The 21,671-nt window shown below is 54.8% G+C and overlaps 1 protein-coding gene across 1 annotated transcript in view; it reads left to right on the forward strand.

The window, feature by feature from the left end:
* The window catches only part of LOC132381688 (adenylate cyclase type 2-like), a 56,489-nt gene that overhangs the window by 29,314 nt on the left and 5,504 nt on the right, over positions 1-21,671 (forward strand). Inside the window, 12 exon segments of the mRNA XM_059951281.1 lie at positions 1,565-1,608; positions 1,745-1,825; positions 2,280-2,352; positions 4,769-4,866; positions 6,158-6,242; positions 7,304-7,441; positions 8,178-8,291; positions 11,427-11,608; positions 12,424-12,517; positions 19,900-20,058; positions 21,265-21,411; positions 21,557-21,664. Coding sequence (XP_059807264.1) covers positions 1,565-1,608; positions 1,745-1,825; positions 2,280-2,352; positions 4,769-4,866; positions 6,158-6,242; positions 7,304-7,441; positions 8,178-8,291; positions 11,427-11,608; positions 12,424-12,517; positions 19,900-20,058; positions 21,265-21,411; positions 21,557-21,664 — 1,323 coding nt within the window.

Genomic DNA, 21,671 nt, shown 5'->3' on the forward strand with positions numbered 1-21,671 from the left:
GACAAAATGCCCAACTCTGCTCCCATCTCTTGTACTCTGGGTACTGCTTGAACAATACGGATCTCGGGGAGACCACCCCGAGAGTGCTTTGTACAGGTCTGCGCTCCTGACAGGAGATATGTGACAGGGAGAGAGCAGAAGAGAATCAGAAGATTTATTATCACTCTCACATGTTGTGAAATCTGTGATGGAACCGTGGCATAAAAAAATTTATTTCCAGCAAAAAAATTGAAATATATAGATAATAGAGAGGTAGTGTTCGTGGGTTCATGAACTGTTCAGAAATCTGATAGCAGAGGGGAAGAGGCTGTTCCTAAAACATTGAGTGTGGGTCTTCAGGCTCTTGTACCTCCTCCCTGATGGCAGTCTTGAAAAGAGGGCATGTTCTGGGTGCAGGGGGGTCTTTAATGATGGGTGATGCCTCTTTCTGAAGATGTCCTCGTTGATGTGGAGGGCTTAACCATATAACAATTACAACACGGAAACAGGCCAACTCGGCCCTTCTAGTCCGTGCCGAACGCTTACTCCAACCTAGTCCCACTGACCCGCACTCAGCCGATAACCCTCCATTCCTTTCCTGTCCGTATACCTATCCAATTTTACTTTAAATGACAATACCAAACCTGCCTCTACCACTTCTACTGAAGCTCGTTCCACACGGCTACCACTCACTGAGTAAAGAAATCTCGCTCGTGTTACCCTTAAACTTTTGCCCCCTAACTCTCAATTCATGTCCTCTTGTTTGAATCTCCTCTACTCTCAATGGAAAAAGCCTATCCACTTCAACTCTATCCATCCCCCTCATAATTTTAAATACCTCTGTCACGTCCCCCCCCTCAACCTTCTACGCTCCAAAGAATAAAGACCTAACTTGTTCTATCTTTCCCTGTAACTTAGGTGCTGAAATCCAGGTAACATTCTGGTAAATCTAAGCTAGAGCTGTTGTTCGAGTCTACAAACGATGATAGGGGCAGGTCCTGGTCCGATGACGGACATTTCTTACAGTAATTGCAGTATGTTTTAAACCTTGCACTGTGCTCCTGCCACAAAACTGCAAATTTCATGACATGTGTCAGTGATAATAAATCTGGTTTTGGAATTCTCTCCCCACAGAGGGAGGTGGTTAGTGAGTTTCAGACACACAGGACAGGATGTGGGGCTGGTGTAGAAGGTGAGTCCAGGTCTGATAAACCGTGGGGAGGGTTGTGTTGAAGGTACAGGTAGATGTTAGACCCACACCACCCGCCCCCCCCCCCCCCAACTGGGGTTTCTAGTTCTTGAATTAACTCCTGCCCGAAGAATAGTAAATGGCAACATGGGACAAATCCTGCCTACAGTGAGGGTACATTCCCAGGGAGGTCGGGTTCAGACCTGGAGCTACGGCAACAAAGCCACTGGGTTCCAGGGCCCTACCAGACGGACAGGGTTAGGGGTTCTACTGGACATTACAGGACCGCTGGTGTTGGTGTCCACAAGGCGGTGGAACTGTGGAGGGCCATGGGGTCAAGGGGCACTGCCACCGGATGCAGCTCTGTGACTTTTGCTCCCTTCTCTCCTCCCCCAGGATATCCCGATGGGAGGCGTCGGCCCGCACCGGATCCCGGACAGGTGAGTGACCCCACCCCCCCCCCATCCCCGTGGAACGAGGCTGCATGCGGTTACCTCGGTGGTGGTGGTTGTCTCAGACGTCCAGTTGTTGTTGTCACCATGGATCCCTGCCCTCTCTCACCCTCTGATTGGTCAGCAGGGGCCGCTGGCAGCGAGGATTGGACGAGGCTGTTCATGAGAAGATCAGCGAGGTCATCGATGGGCTGAACTCCCAGAGGTGGGCAAGGCGGAGGGGTGTGGGGAAGGGAGGGCAGAGAGAGAATGGGAAGAGGACATGTGGAAGTGGTGGAGGGTGACCAGGTGAGGGAAGGGGTACGGCGGAGGGGAGTGAGGCAGGAGTGGTGGGGGATGGGTGAAGAGCAGGGAAATGGGGGCTCAGGGAGGGGTGGTGGGAGGTGTGGAAGGAAGAGGGGTTGGGTAGGGGGATGTGTGACTGGTAGGAGAGAGGTGATTTCAGGGAGGGGAGGAGTGCGAGATTGCAAGTTGCGGGGTTGAGGTGACGGGGGGGGGGGTTAGGCGACAGGAAGGAATGGGAGGGGTGTGGGAAAAAGGAGGAAGGAAGGAAGGAGACCCAGAAGGAAAGAGAATGCCCCTTTAATGGGCCTTGGTGACAGAGAGAATGGGCAAAAAGTGAAATGTTCACTGATTTTTCTCTCTCTGCTCTCCTGTAGCTGGCAGGGTGACCGGTCCGAACACTTTAACCCCTTCACCCTTTACTTCAGTACCAAGGCAATGGAGAAGCAGGTAAGTGGGAGACAAGGTCTGAATTTGGCTAAACTGGCCTGCGTGTGCCGGTGTCGCCCTATTGCCCCCTTCTTCTGGGGGGGAAGATTGTCTGCTTTCAGGGTTTTGTATGCAAGCTCAGTGAGGGAGAGAAAGAAAGAGACAGACAGACAGAAAGAGAGAGAGATACAGACAGGGACAGATGGACAGAGAGGGAAACTGACTGAGTGTTGGAGAGACGGAGTAGAGGATGTCATGTGCCTGTCTAAAAGCCTCAAAAGGTCTCCAGCGGATGTGATCTCTTTGGTTCTTCACGTGGCCTGGATCACCTGGGTAATAAGATACCTACATCAGGGGGCTGCTTATTGACTGCAGCTCAGTGTTTAACACCTCATACCTACAGTTCTGATTGAAACACTCTGGAACCGGGGCCTCTGTACCTCCCTCTGCAACTGGATCATCGACTTCCTCACTGGGAGAACAATGTCCATGCTGATTGGAAATACCATCTCCACCTCACTGATAATGAACACCTCAAAGATACGTGCTTAGCCCTCTGCTCTCCTCTCTCTACGCCCATGACCATGTGGCTGAGATAAATTTATAAATCTGCTGATGGTACAACTACTGCTGGCAGAATTTCGGGTGGTGACGAGAAGGTTTCCAGGAGGTAGACCAGCCCAAAGAACGGATTGGGGTCTTCAGAAAGGGTAAGACAGGAGCACACACGCCAGCCCTAATCAAGGGATTGGTACTGGAAAGTGTGAGCAATTTCAGGTTCTTGGGTACCAACATCCCTGAGGACCTCTCCTGGGCCCATCATCTTGATGCAGTATGGCGACGACTATATTTCACTAGGAGGTTGAAGAGATTTGGTGTGTCACCAAAGACACTTGCAAGTTTGTACAGCTGTACTGTGGAGGGCATTCAAACTGGCTGCATCACCGTCTGGCATGGTGGGTGGTGGCGGGTGGGGCGCGCCGAGGTTTCCACTGCACGGGATCGAAGTAAGCCGCTGGAAGTTTTGAGCCTCCCCGGGATCACAGGGCATCTTCAAGGAGCAACACCTCAAAAGGTGGCATCCATCATTAAGGACCCTCACCACCCAGGACATGCCCTCTTCTCATTGCTACCATCAAGGAGGAGGTACAGGAGCCTGAAGACACTCACTCGATGAGTCAGAAATAGCTCTTCCCCTCTGCCATTACATTTCTCAATGGATATTTGACCCATGAAAACAACCTCATTATTTTCTTCTCCCTTTTTGCACTACCTATTTAATCTAACTTTACATATATATTTAATATAATTCACAGTTTTTTAATTATTATGTATTACATCGTACTTCTGCTGTATATCAACAAAATTCACAACGTATGTCGGTGACATTGAACCCGAATCTGATCCTGATTTTGAACACATGATCATTATCTGCCTCCACCACCAGTTCCAGGCTCCCAGCACTCCTCTCTGTTTAAAAAAATTAATGTTTGCATCCTTCTAGCCTTTACACCTATCATTATGCCTTCTCCAATTTGACATTTCTAATGTCAAACTAAAGAATTTAATCCTCTAAGTTTGGGAAAGGATTCTGACTGTCTACCTTGTCTAGGCTTCGAATATTTATAAACTTCGGTCAGGACGGATGAATCTCTAAATAAATAACAATTAAAAAAAAAATTCCACTCATCTGTCACCTTTATCACCCCCTCGAACAACTGAATGAAGAGGTTAAAGAGATTTGGTGTGTCACCAAAGACCCTCGCAAGTTTCTACAGATGTACCATGAAGAGGATTGCAACTGCTTGCATCACCGTCTGGTATGGAGCGGGGTGGGGGGTGGTTCCACTGATCAGAAAAAGCATCTGCAGGTTGTGAACTCAGGTACTCCGTTACCTTTGTCACCCCCTCGAGGAAGTTGTCTGGGCAAAGGTGACGGATGAGTGGAATTATTTTACTTGTAAGACGTGATCTGCCCTGCACAAAACCTAGGCTAACTGTTCCTAATTGGTCCATGTTCTTCCAAATGCACGTAAATCCAATTCCTAGAGATGCTTGCCAGTAATTCCCTACCACTGATGGAAAGGTCTCTGCCATATAGTTTCCTGGATTTTCCCTGCTCCCCTCTTTAACAGAGGTTCCTGACTGAGATACTCCCTCTACAACAGGAGTCCCTGGCTGACAGGTTTTCCTTCTCACATTCCAAAGCAGACTGAGAGAGAGGCGCCTCCTTTAACAGAGGCTCCTGACAGAGAGAATCCCGCTTTATCTGATGGAAAGAGACTCCCAGTATTCAATAGGGAGATCTCCCTCTTTGATCGAGGTTCCAGATGGGGAGGGTCTCCTTGGAAAACAGGAGGGGGCCGTCTGACTCGCGAAGACTCTGGGTTACCTTGCTCTCTGCTTCCCTTACGGATTTCTGCCCTCTTTATCTCAGTACCGCTCGAATGCAGTGCCAGGGTTCAAGTGCTACACGGTCTGTGCGGCTTTGACCTTCACCTCGAGCTTCGCCGTGCAGGTGCTGGTGTCGTACAAGTGAGTGAAGCAAAGGGGCAAGGGGTGGGTGGGGTGGAGAGAGGGAGGGTGGGGGGGAATGCATGGGAAGTGGATAGGGCGAAAGATGGCGAGGGAGGGGAGGGCAAAATGGAGGGGGTGGGCACGGAGGGAGATGAGGGAAGGAGGGGGTAAAGATGGAGAGTGGAGGGATGGGGTAGATAGGGAGGGTGCGAGGGAGAGGGAGGATGGAGGAGAGGAGTAGGTAAGGAGGAGGCGAGGGAGAAGGAGGAGGAGTCTGGAGGGATGTAGGTAGCGAGGAAGGTGGCGAGGGAGGGGAGGGGGGCTGTAGTAGGATGGGTGATATTGAGAGGAGGGGGCGAGATGTAAGGGAGGGGTTGGGGAAGGAAGTGGGAGTAGATGATGGAGAGGGAGGGCAGGATTGAGGGGAGTGGTTAAAGTGGGAGGTGGAAAGGGAGGGTGAAGGGGGAGGGAGGGAGGTGGTGAAGGGGGGAGTTAATTAATTATCGATGAGTGTACCGAGGTACTGTTCTACAAGCCATCCTTACAGATGGTTTCACCGAGGTAGAAAAGGAAACAATAACAAAATGCAGAATAAAGTGTTCCAGTGTTGTTCAAGCAAATAGGAAGGTGCAAGGGCCTGGGGGAAGCAGGGGAGTGGTGGAGGAAGAGGGTAGGAGGAAGGGGTGGGAGTGAGTAGGAAGAGGGTGGGGAAGGAAGAGTGCAGGAAAACGGAGGGAAGGGTAGGAATTGGGGAGGCGAGGGCAGAAGAAGAAAGGTGGAGGGAGAGGAGGGGATGGTTGGGAGATGGGGGAGGGCCAAGTTGAGGGTGCTGAGAGGGAGGTGGCTGGGGAACAGTGGGGTGTGTGGAATTAGGTTGGGGGAAGGAACTTCAGTCCTCCCTCTCCCAACCATTCTTTCCTGCTAGAACCTCATTGACTACTTATTGATGGAGACTAACTACCCTACCTCCTCTCCACCCTCACCTCTCCCCATCCCTTCCTCACTCCCTCCATACCCTTCCTGCTTCCTCTCCCCTACCAATCTACCTCTCCCTCTCCTCGTCTTCCTCCCTCCTCCTCCTTCTCTGCATCTCTCCTCACTCCATCCCCCTCATTCCTCCTCCCACCTCTTCTACTTCCCCTCCCCTTCCAATATACATCTCCCTCTTCCCCATTCCTCCTCCTCCTCATCCCCTCTTTCCACACCTACTTCTCTCCTCACTCCTCTCAACTCACCCTTTCCATCTTCTTCTCCTTCTTCCTCTTGCCCCCCCCACCCCTCCCCAACCCCTCCACTCATCCCCCCACAGGAACATGGCGCTGGGAATCTCCTATGGTGTGACCTTCTTCCTCTTCCTCCTGGTCCTCTTCACCTGCTTCGCCGGCAACTTCTCGGTGTGTCTCTGAGGAGATCATGTGGGAGGGTGGAGGGGAAGGGACGGGATGGGGGGGGGGGGGAGGAGGGGAGAGGTTTGTTGACCGAGGCAGAGAATTTCCCCAGAAAACAGAAGATGGTGGGTGAGGGAGGTATTTGGTTTTTGAGATCAGTGGGCAATGTTGGGAGAGGGTGGGGATTGGAGGAAGTGGCCTCGATTGGTAGGTCAACCTCTTGACCTTTCACCTGGGGGGGAAGGGGTCAACATGCAGGGCCAAAAATAGAGAGACTGAGGCAGGGGGAGAGAGGGGTGGGAAATGATAGTGAAAGAGAAAGGGAGGGGAGAAGGGGGGGAGGTAGAGGGAGAGAGAAAGGCAGAGGTCAACTCCAAGTTTATTGGAAAAGACAGATGTCAAGAGCCCTCTTTTCTCACCCTCTAACCTAACGATATTCAGGAGTCAACTGCGGGGATTGGAGCTCTATCAAGTGGTCAGATTTTGGCCTTTGACCTCGGTGGTGGGTAGGTGGTTCAAGCTCTCTGCCAAGGGGCAAGATGTTGACCCTTAAACCCAGGGTGCTGGGCTGGCGAGACAGAAGCCCCGTTGAACTCAGAATCCCAGGAATCTTCTGCCATGCCCAGGAATGAGGTAGGAGAGGGAGGGGGCAGAGATCGAGGGATTAGAGGTGGGTTTGTCAACTTCCCTGAGGGAGGGAGAGAAGTCTGCAAGGTGGGAGAAAGGAAGAGAGGGAGGGAGCACCCGGAGGGTCTGGAAGGGGGAAAGGAGGGAGGGAGGGGCCAAGTGGAGCATATGCCCAGTGAGGTCAATGTCCTAGATGGAGAGGGGAGGAGGAGGGAGTGGATGGGTGGGGAGAGTGCTGTGAGTGAGGGTCTGGGACATGGAGTGGGGGAGAAGGGTCCCAGACGGGGTGATCGGAGGAAGGGATGTGGAAGTTTGGAGGGGTGGGTTGGGGGGAATGAGAGGTGTGGGGTGGAGGGACTGAACATCTGGGACATTGAGGGGATGAAATGGGGAATAAGGGTATGTGATGGGGGTGACGTACTGGCCAATTGCCCCGACAGAAGTGCACGGAGAAGGGGCCTACAGCCTTCCAGTGGATTACCTCCATCTCGGCCTCGGTCGCAAAGAAGCCCTGGCTCCACATCCTCCTAGCAACCATCACCATGGCAACCGTGCTGGTCATGGCGGTCTTCAACCTGGTGAGTGGGGTGGGGGGGTTTGTGGGGTGAGGGAAATACACAGCCCCTCTCTCCAAACACTCAGACAAAATTGAGTCCTAGGAAGAAGAGGGGTGGGAGGGAGAGTGAGGTGCAAGAATGGAGGGAAGGAGAGGGGAAGGACAGACAGAGGGGTATGTGAGGGGGAGAGAGGTGATGGGTGAAGAGGACAGGAGAGTAAAAAGAGGTGTCGGGGTTGTGAGGGGCAAGAGAATTGCAGAGGGAGTGAGAGAAAGAGAGGAGTAGATGGGAGAGAATGTGAGGGGGAAGGAGAATGAGTACCTAAAAAGAGAGGGGATAGGAGATAGGGAGAGAGGAGGGTGAGGAGTGATGGGGAAGGGGAACAATAGAAGATGATAGAGTGGGATTGAGAGAGATAGACCGTGGGAGGGAAGGAGAGGGCAGGCACAGGAGGGAGACGGCAGAGGGAAACGGTGCAGAGAGACAAGATGTGGAGAGCTAGGGAGGAGGTGAAGCACGTGGGGAGTAAGAGGATCAGGAGGAGGGAGACAGAGGAGTAAATTGAAGCCAGGTTACCCCTTTTACCAGTGCTTGAGGAGGGGGCTTCATCACAGTGAAGGCTGGTCGGTCTGGTACAGGAGGAGGGAGCCTATAACAGGAAGGATGGAATTTTGGACCGAGTGACTGACTGATCCTAACCCCCCCCCCCCCCCCCCCCCAAACTCTTTCCTTCACCACCACCTCCCCCCCATGGCAGTTCTTCCTCCCGCAGCCCACGGGACGCGACCCCTGCATGGAATGGGATTCCTCCCTGTCAATAAAGAACCTCACAGATGAGACAAATGGAGAAGAGGTTCTCATCACAGTCCCGGTAAGTACAAAGGGACCCAACCCCTCTCTGACACGATGCTGTAGGTCCACCAGTGATCCTATTTGTTGGTAAATGGTGGTCATTCACAGTGAAGGTGGACTGGATCTTGGTCAACCTGAACAAGTACGAGGTGTTGCATCTTGGGAAGACAAGTCGGGGTAGGACTTTGTCAGTGAATGATAGGGGGTGTTGTAGAACAGGGTTATAATCACCATCCGACATGGTGTGAAGCACCAGCAAAGGCAGAAACTTTCTACAAATTGCAAAATAAATCAATAACACAAAGAGAAAAAGAACGATCGTCGATTCTTCGGAAATCTGACAGTGGCGGGTGAAGAAGCTGTCCATAAAATACTGAGTGTGGGTCTTCAGGCTCCTGTACCTCATCCCTGATGGTAGTAATGGCAAGAGGGCATGTCCCAGATGGTGAGGGATCTCAGTGATGGATGCCAACTTCTTCAGGCACCGGTGCTTGAAGATGTTCTCGATGAGGAGAGGCCATAATGACGCTGGCTGATTCGATAGTCCTCTACACGTCTTGGAATCGTGTGCATTGGAGCCTCCATATCAGTGATGCAAACAGTCACAATGCTCTCCGCCGTATGTCTGTAGAAATTTGCTTGAGCTATTGGTGACGTGTCAAATCTCCTAACTAGCATGCTTGGGTCCCTGAAGGTGGTGGTGCAGGTGGACAGGGTGGTAAAGAAGGCTTTATCGGCGCAATAAGTACGGGAGGTGAGGTGTTCCAGGAGCAGCTGTACAAGGTGCCGGTGAGGCCACATTTGGAACATTGTGCTCAGTTTTGGAAAGACATTATTCTGCAGTATATTCCGCTAATAGGTGCATCAAGAGAATAGATTTCAAAGGTGATGTGCCAAATGTGGGCGAATGGGACTAGTTTGCATGGGGCATTTGGTCAGCAAGGAGCAGTTGGACTCAGTTGCCTGTTTCCCTGCTGGTGCCTATGATCCTGATGAAGGGTCTTGGCCCGAAATGTCCACTGTTTATCCCCTTCCATAGATACTGCCTGATTTGCTGAGTTTCTCCAGCATTTTGAGTTGTGTTGCTCCAGATCTCCAGCACCTGCAGAATCTCTAGTGGTAAGGAACTGCAACCAGGTTTGTAGACAATCCGAGACATGTGGACGGACAGGGAGTGGGGTGGAAGCAGGAGATCTGCAGAGGGAAGAGGGTGGTTTGCGAGAGTGGGTAGAGAAGTGGCAGGTTGGGAAAGTGAAGGGCTATGCACTTTGGTAGGAAGAATACAGACGTGGACTGTCTTCTTAGTCGGAAGTGAATTCTGAAGTTGAAGTTGCAAGGGGACTTGGGAGTCCCAGTGCAGGATTCCCTCAAGGTTAACTTGCAGGTTGAACTGGTTGTAAATTTGGCAACTAAAATGTCAGCATTAATTTCAAGAAGACGAGACTATAAAAGCAAAGATGTAATGTTGGGGCTTTCTAAGGCTTTGCTCAGACCACATTTGGAGGAATGTGAGCAGTTTTGGGCCTCGTGAATTGTACGGTTAGATTGTGAGTGGGGACAGGCAGATGATAGGGCAAAATTGCGGTCAGTGGGAAGTGTAACATGGGGTCAGAATTAAAAGGGACAAAGGGTGTTATATTTGGATGCACACTATATACAAAATAAGGAGCACTAGAGCGCTGTTAAGTATTGGCAGGTATGACATTGTGGGCATTACTGAGCCCATGGTTGGGGCTTAACGTCCAAGCATACAACCTTGTATTGAAAGGACAAGGAGGTAGACAGAAGAGATCGGATGGCTCTATTGACAAAAGTGAAATCAATTCCTTAAAAAGGGGTGACATAGGATCATAAAACTTAGAATCCTTGTGGGTAGAGTTAAGAAATTGCAAGGGTAAAACGATCCAGTTGGAAGCCCTGAACAGTGACCAGGGTGTGGAACATAAGTTATAATGGGAGACAAAAGGCACATAATGGGGAATTTCAATAGGCAGGTAGATTGGGAAAATTAAGTTGGCTCTGGACTTACAGGTTTAGTCAGTGGTAAGGAAGGCAAGTGCTGTGATAGCATTCATTTCGAGAAGACTAGAATAAAAACAGCAAAGATGTAATGTTGAGTCTTGAAAAGGCATTGGTCTGACTGCATTTGGAGTATAGTGTGCAGTTTTGGTCCCTTCATCTAAGGAAAGATGTACTGGCTTTTGAAACGGTTCAGAGGATGTTCACAAGAATGAATCCAGGGATGTTTATGGAGTGTTTGATGTCTCTGAGCCTGTACACACCGGGGTTCAGAATGACGAGTGGGGATCTCGTTGAAACCTGCCTGATACTGAATAGGCCTGGATAGAGCGGATGTGGAAAGAGTGTTCCCATTCGTAGGAGAGTCTTGGATTGGAGGACATGGCCTCAGAATAAGACATGTCTCTCTGGAACAGGGACCAGGAGGAATTTCTTCAGCCGGAATGTCGCAAATCTGTGGAAATTGTTATCACAAAAGGATGCAGTGGCCAAGTCACTGTATTTAAGGCAGATATAGTTAGGTTCTTGGTATAGTAAGCTAATGGGAAGAAGATGGGACAATGAGAAATGACTGGTATGATTATCTGGTGGGGCAGATCTGATGGGCCAGATGAATAGGTTCTGCACCAAAATCTTTACCAGTTTCTCCCGTATCCTTGGAAAGTATTCTGCAGGTATTCCAACTGGTTACATCACTGCCTGGTATCAAGGCTCCAACGAGCAGGTTTGTGAAAGGCTGCAGAGGGCCTCCGCACCATGGAGGACATCTTCAAACGGCAGACCTCACATTGGTGGCGCCAGTCACCTTCCAAGACATGCCCCTTCTCACTACTACCATCAGGGAGGAGCTTTAGGAGCATGGACACCCACACAGTGGTTTAACAGATTCTTTCTCTCTTCCATCAGGTTTCAGAACACATTAACACCACCCCATTTTTCATTTATTGTACTGTTTGTTTATTTTTTATTGCCAATAAAAGTAATATTTTGTGTCTTGCACTCTCCTGCTGCCATAAAACAACAAATTTCAGGAGATGATTCTGGCCTTCAGGCCCTCTCTGGTTTGTCATACGCACACATACATTATGTTGAGATCACTGATGCTTTCTCTCTCCCCTGCTCCCCTCTCCTCTAGTATTACATGTGCTGCTGCCTCCTGGGCTTATTGAGCTGCTCCCTCTTCTTTCGGGTGAACTTTGAACTCAAGATGGCCTTGATGCTCCTGGCCCTTGTGATCTACAATGTCATCTTCCTCCACACACACGCCTGGATGTCGGATTTGTACATCTGCGTCCTCTATCCCAATTCTACGCTGAGGTAAGTGGAGTGTGTGATGGGACGGTGTGAAGGGAGCCTCACCCTGTGTCGGACCCTGTCCCTGGGAGTGTGTGACGGGACGGTGTGAAGGGAGCCTCACCCCCTGTCTGACCCTGTCCCTGGGACTGTGTGACGGGATGGTGTGGAGGGAGCCTCACCCCATGTCTGACCCTGTCTCTGGGAGTGTGTGACGGGACGGTGTGGAGGGAGCCTCACCCTGTGTCTGACCCTGTCCCTGGGAGTGTGTGACGAGACGGTGTGGTGGGAGCCTCACCCTGTGTCTGACCCTGTCCCTGGGGGTGTGTGATGGGACGGTGTGGAGGGAGCCTCACCCTGTGTCTGACCCTGTCGCAGGGAGTGTGTGACAGGACGGTGTGGAGGGAGCCTCACCCTGTGTCTGACCCTGTCCCTGGGAGTGTGTGACGGGACGGTGTGGAGGGAGCCTCACCCTGTGTCTGACCCTGTCCCTGGGAGTGTGTGATGGGACGGTGTGGAGGGAGCCTCACCCTGGGTCAGACCCTGTCCCTGGGAGTGTGTGACGGGACGGTGTGGAGGGAGCCTCACCCTGTGTCTGACCCTGTCCCTGGGAGTGTGTGACGGGACGGTGTGGAGGGAGCCTCACCCTGTGTCTGACCCTGTCCCTGGGAGTGTGTGATGGGACGGTGTGGAGGGAGCCTCACCCTGGGTCAGACCCTGTCCCTGGGAGTGTGTGATGGGATGGTGTGGAGGGAGCCTCACCCTGTGTCTGACCCTGTCCCTGGGAGTGTGTGACGGGAAGACAGAGTGAGAATCGCCCTGTGTTTTGTACCTGACAGGGATCAAGGACTCGGTGTTCTGAAGGATACGAAGGTGATGGGCAGCTTCTCGTTCTTCATCTTTTTCTTCATGCTCCTTGTCCTGGTGAGGCAGGTAGGTTTGGAGAAGGGCTGTGAACGCATTGAGTGCTGCAGGTGGAGGCGCCTAGTGCGAGGAAGGTGGAGGCATTGTGGGTGGGATAGGTGAAGGCGCCAAGTGTGGAAGGTGGAAGCTCCAAGTGTGAGGGAGGTGGAGGTGCTGAGTGCAGGAGGTGGGGGCATTGTGGGTGGGAGGTGGAGGTGCTGAGTGCAGGAGGTGGGGGCATTGTGGGTGGGAGGTGGAGGTGCTGAGTGCAGGAGGTGGGGGCATTGTGGGTGGGAGGTGGAGGTGCTGAGTGCAGGAGGTGGGGGCATTGTGGGTGGGAGGTGGAGGTGCTGAGTGCAGGTGGGGGCATTGTGGGTGGGAGGTGGAGGAGGTGGGGACATTGTGGGTGGGAGGTGGAGGAGGTGGGGGCATTGTGGGTGGGAGGTGGAGGAGGTGGGGGCATTGTGGGTGGGAGGTGGAGGTGCCGAGTGCAGGTGGGGGCATTGTGGGTGGGAGGTGGAGGAGGTGGGGACATTGTGGGTGGGAGGTGGAGGAGGTGGGGCATTGTGGGTGGGAGGTGGAGGAGGTGGGGGCATTGTGGGTGGGAGGTGGAGGAGGTGGGGGCATTGTGGGTGGGAGGTGGTGCCGAGTGCAGGTGGGGGCATTGTGGGTGGGAGGTGGAGGAGGTGGGGACATTGTGGGTGGGAGGTGGAGGAGGTGGGGGCATTGTGGGTGGGAGGTGGAGGAGGTGGGGGCATTGTGGGTGGGAGGTGGAGGTGCCGAGTGCAGGTGGGGGCATTGTGGGTGGGAGGTGGAGGAGGTGGGGGCATTGTGGGTGGGAGGTGGAGGAGGTGGGGGCATTGTGGGTGGGAGGTGGAGGTGGGGGCATTGTGGATGGGAGGTGGAGGTGCCGAGTGCAGGTGGGGGCATTGTGGGTGGGAGGTGGAGGAGGTGGGGACATTGTGGGTGGGAGGTGGAGGAGGTGGGGGCATTGTGGGTGGGAGGTGGAGGAGGTGGGGGCATTGTGGGTCGAGGTGGAGGTGCCGAGTGCAGGTGGGGGCATTGTGGGTGGGAGGTGGAGGAGGTGGGGGCATTGTGGGTGGGAGGTGGAGGAGGTGGGGACATTGTGGGTGGGAGGTGGAGGTGCCGAGTGCAGGAGGTGGAGGCACTGTGGGTGGGAGGTGGAGGCACTGAGTGCAGGAGATGAGCGCATATGGGAGAGCTGGTGAGGAGAGAGGGAACACCGCTGGAGGGACGATTAGGAGAGAGGGGTGGTAAAGAAGGATGGAGCATTACATCAGGGGTGATGAGGAGTGAGAGAGAGAGAGAGAGAGTTGGAGGACGTGCAACATCAGAGCCTTTATTTAGTGTCCTCTCTCTCACCCTTCTTGCTTCTCACACCCTCCCTCTCTGTTCTATTACCCCACTCCCTCCCACACCCCCCACTTTCCAACACTCACCTATCTCCCTCCCACATCTCCCGTCTCTACTCCCTCTCCTCCCACATCTCCCCTGTCTCTCTTCCCACATCTCCCATCTCTACTCCCTCTCCTCCCACCTCTCCCCTGTCTCTACTCCCTCTCCTCCCACATCTCCCCTGTCTCTACTCCCTCTCCTCCCACCTCTCCCCTGTCTCTACTCCCTCTCTTCCCACATTTCCCGTCTCTACTCCCTCTCCTCCCACATCTCCCCTGCCTCTCCTCGCACCTCTCTCCTGTCTCTCCTCCCACCTCTCCTGTCTCTACTCCCTCTCCTCCCACCTCTCCCCTGTCTCTACTCCCTCTCCTCCCACCTCTCCCATCTCTACTCCCTCTCCTCCCACCTCTCCCGTCTCTACTCCCTCTCCTCCCACCTCTCCCATCTCTACTCCCTCTCCTCCCACCTCTCCCGTCTCTACTCCCTCTACTCCCACATCTCCCCTGTCTCTACTCCCTCTCCTCCCACATCTCCCGTCTCTCTTCCCACATCTCCCGTCTCTACTCCCTCTCTTCCCACCTCTCCCGTCTCTACTCCCTCTCCTCCCACCTCTCCCCTGCCTCTCCTCCCACATCTCCCGTCTCTACTCCCTCTCCTCCCACATCTCCCCTGCCTCTCCTCCCACATCTCCCGTCTCTACTCCCTCTCTTCCCACCTCTCCCGTCTCTACTCCCTCTCCTTCCACATCTCCCCTGCCTCTCCTCCCACATCTCCCGTCTCTACTCCCTCTACTCCCACATCTCTCCTGTCTCTACTCCCTCTCCTCCCACATCTCCCGTCTCTACTCCCTCTCCTCCCACATCTCCCCACATCTCCCATCTCTACTCCCTCTCCTCCCACCTCTCCCGTCTCTACTCCCTCTCCTCCCACATCTCCCCTCTCTCCTCTCACATCTCCCCTGTCTCTCCTCCCACATCTCCCCTGTCTCTACTCCCTCTCCTCCCACATCTCCCCTGTCTCTACTCCCTCTCTTCCCACATTTCCCGTCTCTACTCCCTCTCCTCCCACATCTCCCCTGCCTCTCCACCCACTTCTCCCCTGTCTCTATTCCCTCTCCTCCCACCTCTCCCCTGTCTCTCCTCCCTCTCCTCCCACCTCTCCCGTCTCTACTCCCTCTCCTCCCACATCTCCCGTCTCTACTCCCTCTCCTCCCACCTCTCCCGTCTCTACTCCCTCTCCTCCCACATCTCCCGTCTCTACTCCCTCTCCTCCCATCTCTCCCGTCTCTACTCCCTCTCCTCCCACATCTCCCGTCTCTACTCCCTCTGCTCCCACATCTCCCATCTCTACTCCCTCTCCTCCCACATCTCCCGTCTCTACTCCCTCTCCTCCCATCTCTCCCGTCTCTACTCCCTCTCCTCCCACATCTCCCTTGTCTCCCCTCCCTCTCCTCCCACATCTCCCCTCTCTCTCTTCCCACATCTCCCCTGTCTCTCCTCCCACCTCTCCTGTCTCTACTCCCTCTCCTCCCACATCTCCCGTCTCTACTCCCTCTCCTCCCACATCTCCCGTCTCTACTCCCTCTCCTCCCACATCTCCCGTCTCTACTCCCTCTGCTCCCACCTCTCCCTTGTCTCCCCTCCCTCTCCTCCCACATCTCCCCTCTCTCTCTTCCCACATCTCCCCTGTCTCTCCTCCCACCTCTCCCGTCTCTACTCCCTCTCCTCCCACATCTCCCCTGTCTCTACTCCCTCTCCTCCCACCTCTCCCGTCTCTACTCCCTCTACTCCCACATCTCCCGTCTCTACTCTCTCTCCTCCCACCTCTCCCGTCTCTACTCCCTCTACTCCCACATCTCCCGTCTCTACTCCCTCTCCTCCCACCTCTCCCGTCTCTACTCCCTCTCCTCCCACCTCTCCCGTCTCTACTCCCTCTGCTCCCACATCTCCCGTCTCTACTCCCTCTCCTCCCACATCTCCCCTGCCTCTACTCTCTCTCCTCCCACATCTCCCGTCTCTACTCCCTCTCCTCCCACCTCTCCCGTCTCTACTCCCTCTGCTCCCACATCTCCCCTGTCTCTACTCCCTCTCCTCCCACATTTCCCGTCTCTACTCCCTCTCCTCCCACCTCTCCCGTCTCTACTCCCTCTCCTCCCACCTCTCCCCTGTCTCTACTCCCTCTCCTCCCACATCTCCCCTGTCTCTACTCCCTCTCCTCCCACCTCTCCCCTGTCTCTACTCCCTCTCTTCCCACATTTCCCGTCTCTACTCCCTCTCCTCCCACATCTCCCCTGCCTCTCCTCGCACCTCTCTCCTGTCTCTCCTCCCACCTCTCCTGTCTCTACTCCCTCTCCTCCCACCTCTCCCCTGTCTCTACTCCCTCTCCTCCCACCTCTCCCATCTCTACTCCCTCTCCTCCCACCTCTCCCCTCTACTCCCTCTCCTCCCACCTCTCCCATCTCTACTCCCTCTCCTCCCACCTCTCCCGTCTCTACTCCCTCTCCTCCCACCTCTCCCGTCTCTACTCCCTCTGCTCCCACATCTCCCGTCTCTACTCCCTCTCCTCCCACATCTCCCCTGCCTCTACTCCCTCTCCTCCCACATCTCCCCTCTCTCCTCTCACATCTCCCCTGTCTCTCCTCCCACATCTCCCCTGTCTCTACTCCCTCTCCTCCCACATCTCCCCTGTCTCTACTCCCTCTCTTCCCACATTTCCCGTCTCTACTCCCTCTCCTCCCACATCTCCCGTCTCTACTCCCTCTCCTCCCATCTCTCCCGTCTCTACTCCCTCTCCTCCCACATCTCCCTTGTCTCCCCTCCCTCTCCTCCCACATCTCCCCTCTCTCTCTTCCCACATCTCCCCTGTCTCTCCTCCCACCTCTCCCGTCTCTACTCCCTCTCCTCCCACATCTCCCGTCTCTACTCCCTCTCCTCCCACATCTCCCGTCTCTACTCCCTCTCCTCCCACATCTCCCGTCTCTACTCCCTCTGCTCCCACCTCTCCCTTGTCTCCCCTCCCTCTCCACCCACATCTCCCCTCTCTCTCTTCCCACATCTCCCCTGTCTCTCCTCCCACCTCTCCCGTCTCTACTCCCTCTCCTCCCACATCTCCCCTGTCTCTACTCCCTCTCCTCCCACCTCTCCCGTCTCTACTCCCTCTACTCCCACATCTCCCGTCTCTACTCTCTCTCCTCCCACCTCTCCCGTCTCTACTCCCTCTCCTCCCACCTCTCCCGTCTCTACTCCCTCTGCTCCCACATCTCCCGTCTCTACTCCCTCTCCTCCCACATCTCCCCTGCCTCTACTCTCTCTCCTCCCACATCTCCCGTCTCTACTCCCTCTCCTCCCACCTCTCCCGTCTCTACTCCCTCTGCTCCCACATCTCCCCTGTCTCTACTCCCTCTCCTCCCACATTTCCCGTCTCTACTCCCTCTCCTCCCACCTCTCCCGTCTCTACTCCCTCTCCTCCCACCTCTCCCCTGTCTCTACTCCCTCTCCTCCCACATCTCCCCTGTCTCTACTCCCTCTCCTCCCACCTCTCCCCTGTCTCTACTCCCTCTCTTCCCACATTTCCCGTCTCTACTCCCTCTCCTCCCACATCTCCCCTGCCTCTCCTTGCACCTCTCTCCTGTCTCTCCTCCCACCTCTCCTGTCTCTACTCCCTCTCCTCCCACCTCTCCCCTGTCTCTACTCCCTCTCCTCCCACCTCTCCCATCTCTACTCCCTCTCCTCCCACCTCTCCCGTCTCTACTCCCTCTCCTCCCACCTCTCCCATCTCTACTCCCTCTCCTCCCACCTCTCCCGTCTCTACTCCCTCTACTCCCACATCTCCCCTGTCTCTACTCCCTCTCCTCCCACATCTCCCGTCTCTCTTCCCACATCTCCCGTCTCTACTCCCTCTCTTCCCACCTCTCCCGTCTCTACTCCCTCTCCTCCCACCTCTCCCCTGCCTCTCCTCCCACATCTCCCGTCTCTACTCCCTCTCCTCCCACATCTCCCCTGCCTCTCCTCCCACATCTCCCGTCTCTACTCCCTCTCTTCCCACCTCTCCCGTCTCTACTCCCTCTCCTTCCACATCTCCCCTGCCTCTCCTCCCACATCTCCCGTCTCTACTCCCTCTACTCCCACATCTCTCCTGTCTCTACTCCCTCTCCTCCCACATCTCCCGTCTCTACTCCCTCTCCTCCCACATCTCCCCACATCTCCCATCTCTACTCCCTCTCCTCCCACCTCTCCCGTCTCTACTCCCTCTCCTCCCACATCTCCCCTCTCTCCTCCCACATCTCCCCTGTCTCTCCTCCCACATCTCCCCTGTCTCTACTCCCTCTCCTCCCACATCTCCCCTGTCTCTACTCCCTCTCTTCCCACATTTCCCGTCTCTACTCCCTCTCCTCCCACATCTCCCCTGCCTCTCCACCCACTTCTCCCCTGTCTCTATTCCCTCTCCTCCCACCTCTCCCCTGTCTCTCCTCCCTCTCCTCCCACCTCTCCCGTCTCTACTCCCTCTCCTCCCACATCTCCCGTCTCTACTCCCTCTCCTCCCACCTCTCCCGTCTCTACTCCCTCTCCTCCCACATCTCCCGTCTCTACTCCCTCTCCTCCCATCTCTCCCGTCTCTACTCCCTCTCCTCCCACATCTCCCGTCTCTACTCCCTCTGCTCCCACATCTCCCATCTCTACTCCCTCTCCTCCCACATCTCCCGTCTCTACTCCCTCTCCTCCCATCTCTCCCGTCTCTACTCCCTCTCCTCCCACATCTCCCTTGTCTCCCCTCCCTCTCCTCCCACATCTCCCCTCTCTCTCTTCCCACATCTCCCGTCTCTCCTCCCACCTCTCCCGTCTCTACTCCCTCTCCTCCCACATCTCCCGTCTCTACTCCCTCTCCTCCCACATCTCCCGTCTCTACTCCCTCTCCTCCCACATCTCCCGTCTCTACTCCCTCTGCTCCCACCTCTCCCTTGTCTCCCCTCCCTCTCCTCCCACATCTCCCCTCTCTCTCTTCCCACATCTCCCCTGTCTCTCCTCCCACCTCTCCCGTCTCTACTCCCTCTCCTCCCACATCTCCCCTGTCTCTACTCCCTCTCCTCCCACCTCTCCCGTCTCTACTCCCTCTACTCCCACATCTCCCGTCTCTACTCTCTCTCCTCCCACCTCTCCCGTCTCTACTCCCTCTACTCCCACATCTCCCGTCTCTACTCCCTCTCCTCCCACCTCTCCCGTCTCTACTCCCTCTCCTCCCACCTCTCCCGTCTCTACTCCCTCTGCTCCCACATCTCCCGTCTCTACTCCCTCTCCTCCCACATCTCCCCTGCCTCTACTCTCTCTCCTCCCACATCTCCCGTCTCTACTCCCTCTCCTCCCACCTCTCCCGTCTCTACTCCCTCTGCTCCCACATCTCCCCTGTCTCTACTCCCTCTCCTCCCACATTTCCCGTCTCTACTCCCTCTCCTCCCACCTCTCCCGTCTCTACTCCCTCTCCTCCCACCTCTCCCCTGTCTCTACTCCCTCTCCTCCCACATCTCCCCTGTCTCTACTCCCTCTCCTCCCACCTCTCCCCTGTCTCTACTCCCTCTCTTCCCACATTTCCCGTCTCTACTCCCTCTCCTCCCACATCTCCCCTGCCTCTCCTCGCACCTCTCTCCTGTCTCTCCTCCCACCTCTCCTGTCTCTACTCCCTCTCCTCCCACCTCTCCCCTGTCTCTACTCCCTCTCCTCCCACCTCTCCCGTCTCTACTCCCTCTCCTCCCACCTCTCCCCTGTCTCTCCTCCCTGTCCTCCCACCTCTCCCGTCTCTACTCCCTCTCCTCCCACCTCTCCCCTGCCTCTATTCCCTCTCCTCCCACCTCTCCCGTCTCTACTCCCTCTCCTCCCACATCTCCCCTGTCTCTCTCACTCCCTACCCCCATACTTCACTCTTCCTCTCTCCCACTCTCCTTCCCCCTCCCGTTCTCCCCATCTCCCCTCTCACCCTGTACTCCGCCCCCTCCCTGCTTCCAGAATGAGTATTCCTGCCGGCTGGACTTCCTGTGGAAGAGCAAGTTTCGCCGGGAGCAGGAGCAGATCGAGACGATGGAGAACCTGAACCGTGTTCTGTTGGAGAATGTCCTCCCTACACATGTGGCGAACAAGTTCATTGGGCAGGACCGCAGGAATGAGGTGCCAGAGCAGAGGAGGGCGCGGAGCGGGAAAGGGAAGGGTGATAGGGGAGGGAGAGGGAGGAGGAAAGAGGGGAGAATGGGGAGCGAGAGAGGGGGAGGTGGAAAGTGTAGACAGAAGGAAGGGAGGGGTGAGAAGGAAAGGGGGAGAGGGGGATGATAGGAGGAAAGCAGAGGGCGAAGAGGAAAGACGTGGGAGAAGGGAGTAGGTAAGGGTTGGGTGTCAAGAGGAAGAGGGAGAGGAGTTGGTGGAAAGATAGGGGAAAAGGAGGTAGAGTGGAGGGGAAGGGAGAGAAAGGGGAATGGGAAGAGGGGTGATACCATTGGCTCTAACTTCTCAGGGTTGTTGTACAATCAAATTAATACCTACCCATTATGCCACAGAAGGTTCGTCCATTTCTATCGGTCTTCAGGGCTTCCAAGAGGACCACAGCCTTGTTGTTGGGTTTGGAGGCGTGCATGCCGCAATGACCTGGAGAGCTACGTTGGCTGGATTCAGGGCTTTATGCTTTGGCTCTTGGTGGGGGGTCACCCAGGCCAGGCGGATCAAGGGGTAGAGGCCACAGTAAAAGTGGTCTACTGGTCCTCTAGGTTTGGGGGTTCAGCTCAGGGCTAACAACCCTGACTGGTCAAACAAAACGGTTACGGAAACAGTAATGGAGAACCCTTCCGAATCTGCACATCAGCATTCCTGAGTCTGCACCCAGGACTTGCATGACTGACAGTAATGTCAACCAAGCTACTGACACAGTGAAGAAAGCCCAACTGTTGCCAATGTTTCAACACGATGAAATACATCAAAGAAAGAATTTGAGAACATGTCACTACCTGGTTGCACAAACAAGGTGATGAAAGGGGTTAGTGCAGTTTGCCAATGGAGTCAGTCTGGATGTCTTGTGATCACATTGTCTCTAATTTCTTCACGTTAAACCGCACAGTGAAGATGAGGGAGAGGGACAGGGAGGGAGATGAGAAGGGGGATGAGGGCAGAGAAGGAAAAGGAAATAAGGGAAAGAAGAAAAGTGAGGGTTGTAGGGGAAGGGGGAGGGATGGATAGTGGGGAGGTGCCCTCTGGGCAGAGGGTGTGTGTGGCGGGGGAAAAGCGATGCATCTGATGTTATTGGAATCTCTAATGCCCATTCTCCTTACCCATGACTCATTCACCCCTCTCTCCCTCCTCCCCCACCTCCCTAATTTTGGCCTTCAGGACCTCTACCACCAGTCCTATGACTGTGTATGCATCCTATTTGCCTCCATTCCTGACTTCAAGGAGTTCTACTCGGAGACTGGCGTCAACCATGAGGGGCTGGAGTGCCTCCGGCTCCTGAACGAGATCATTGCCGACTTTGATGAGGTAAGACCCCAATTATGAATCCTCCGTGTCTTCAGGGTCCAGACACACACACACTGGGATTAAACCTGGGGTTCCGGAGCCCTGGGGCAATGACTTTTAACCACTGAGCTGCCCGGTTCTCACTCTCTCTCCCTCTCACCCACAGCTCCTCTCAAAACCCAAGTTCAGCGGTGTGGAGAAGATTAAAACCATCGGTAGTACCTACATGGCGGCATCTGGTCTGAATGCTGCTCTCGGCCTGCAGGGCTTGCAGGTAATGG

The sequence above is a fragment of the Hypanus sabinus genome, chromosome 26 (genome assembly GCF_030144855.1).
Source record: "Hypanus sabinus isolate sHypSab1 chromosome 26, sHypSab1.hap1, whole genome shotgun sequence".
Taxonomy (NCBI): domain Eukaryota; kingdom Metazoa; phylum Chordata; class Chondrichthyes; order Myliobatiformes; family Dasyatidae; genus Hypanus; species Hypanus sabinus.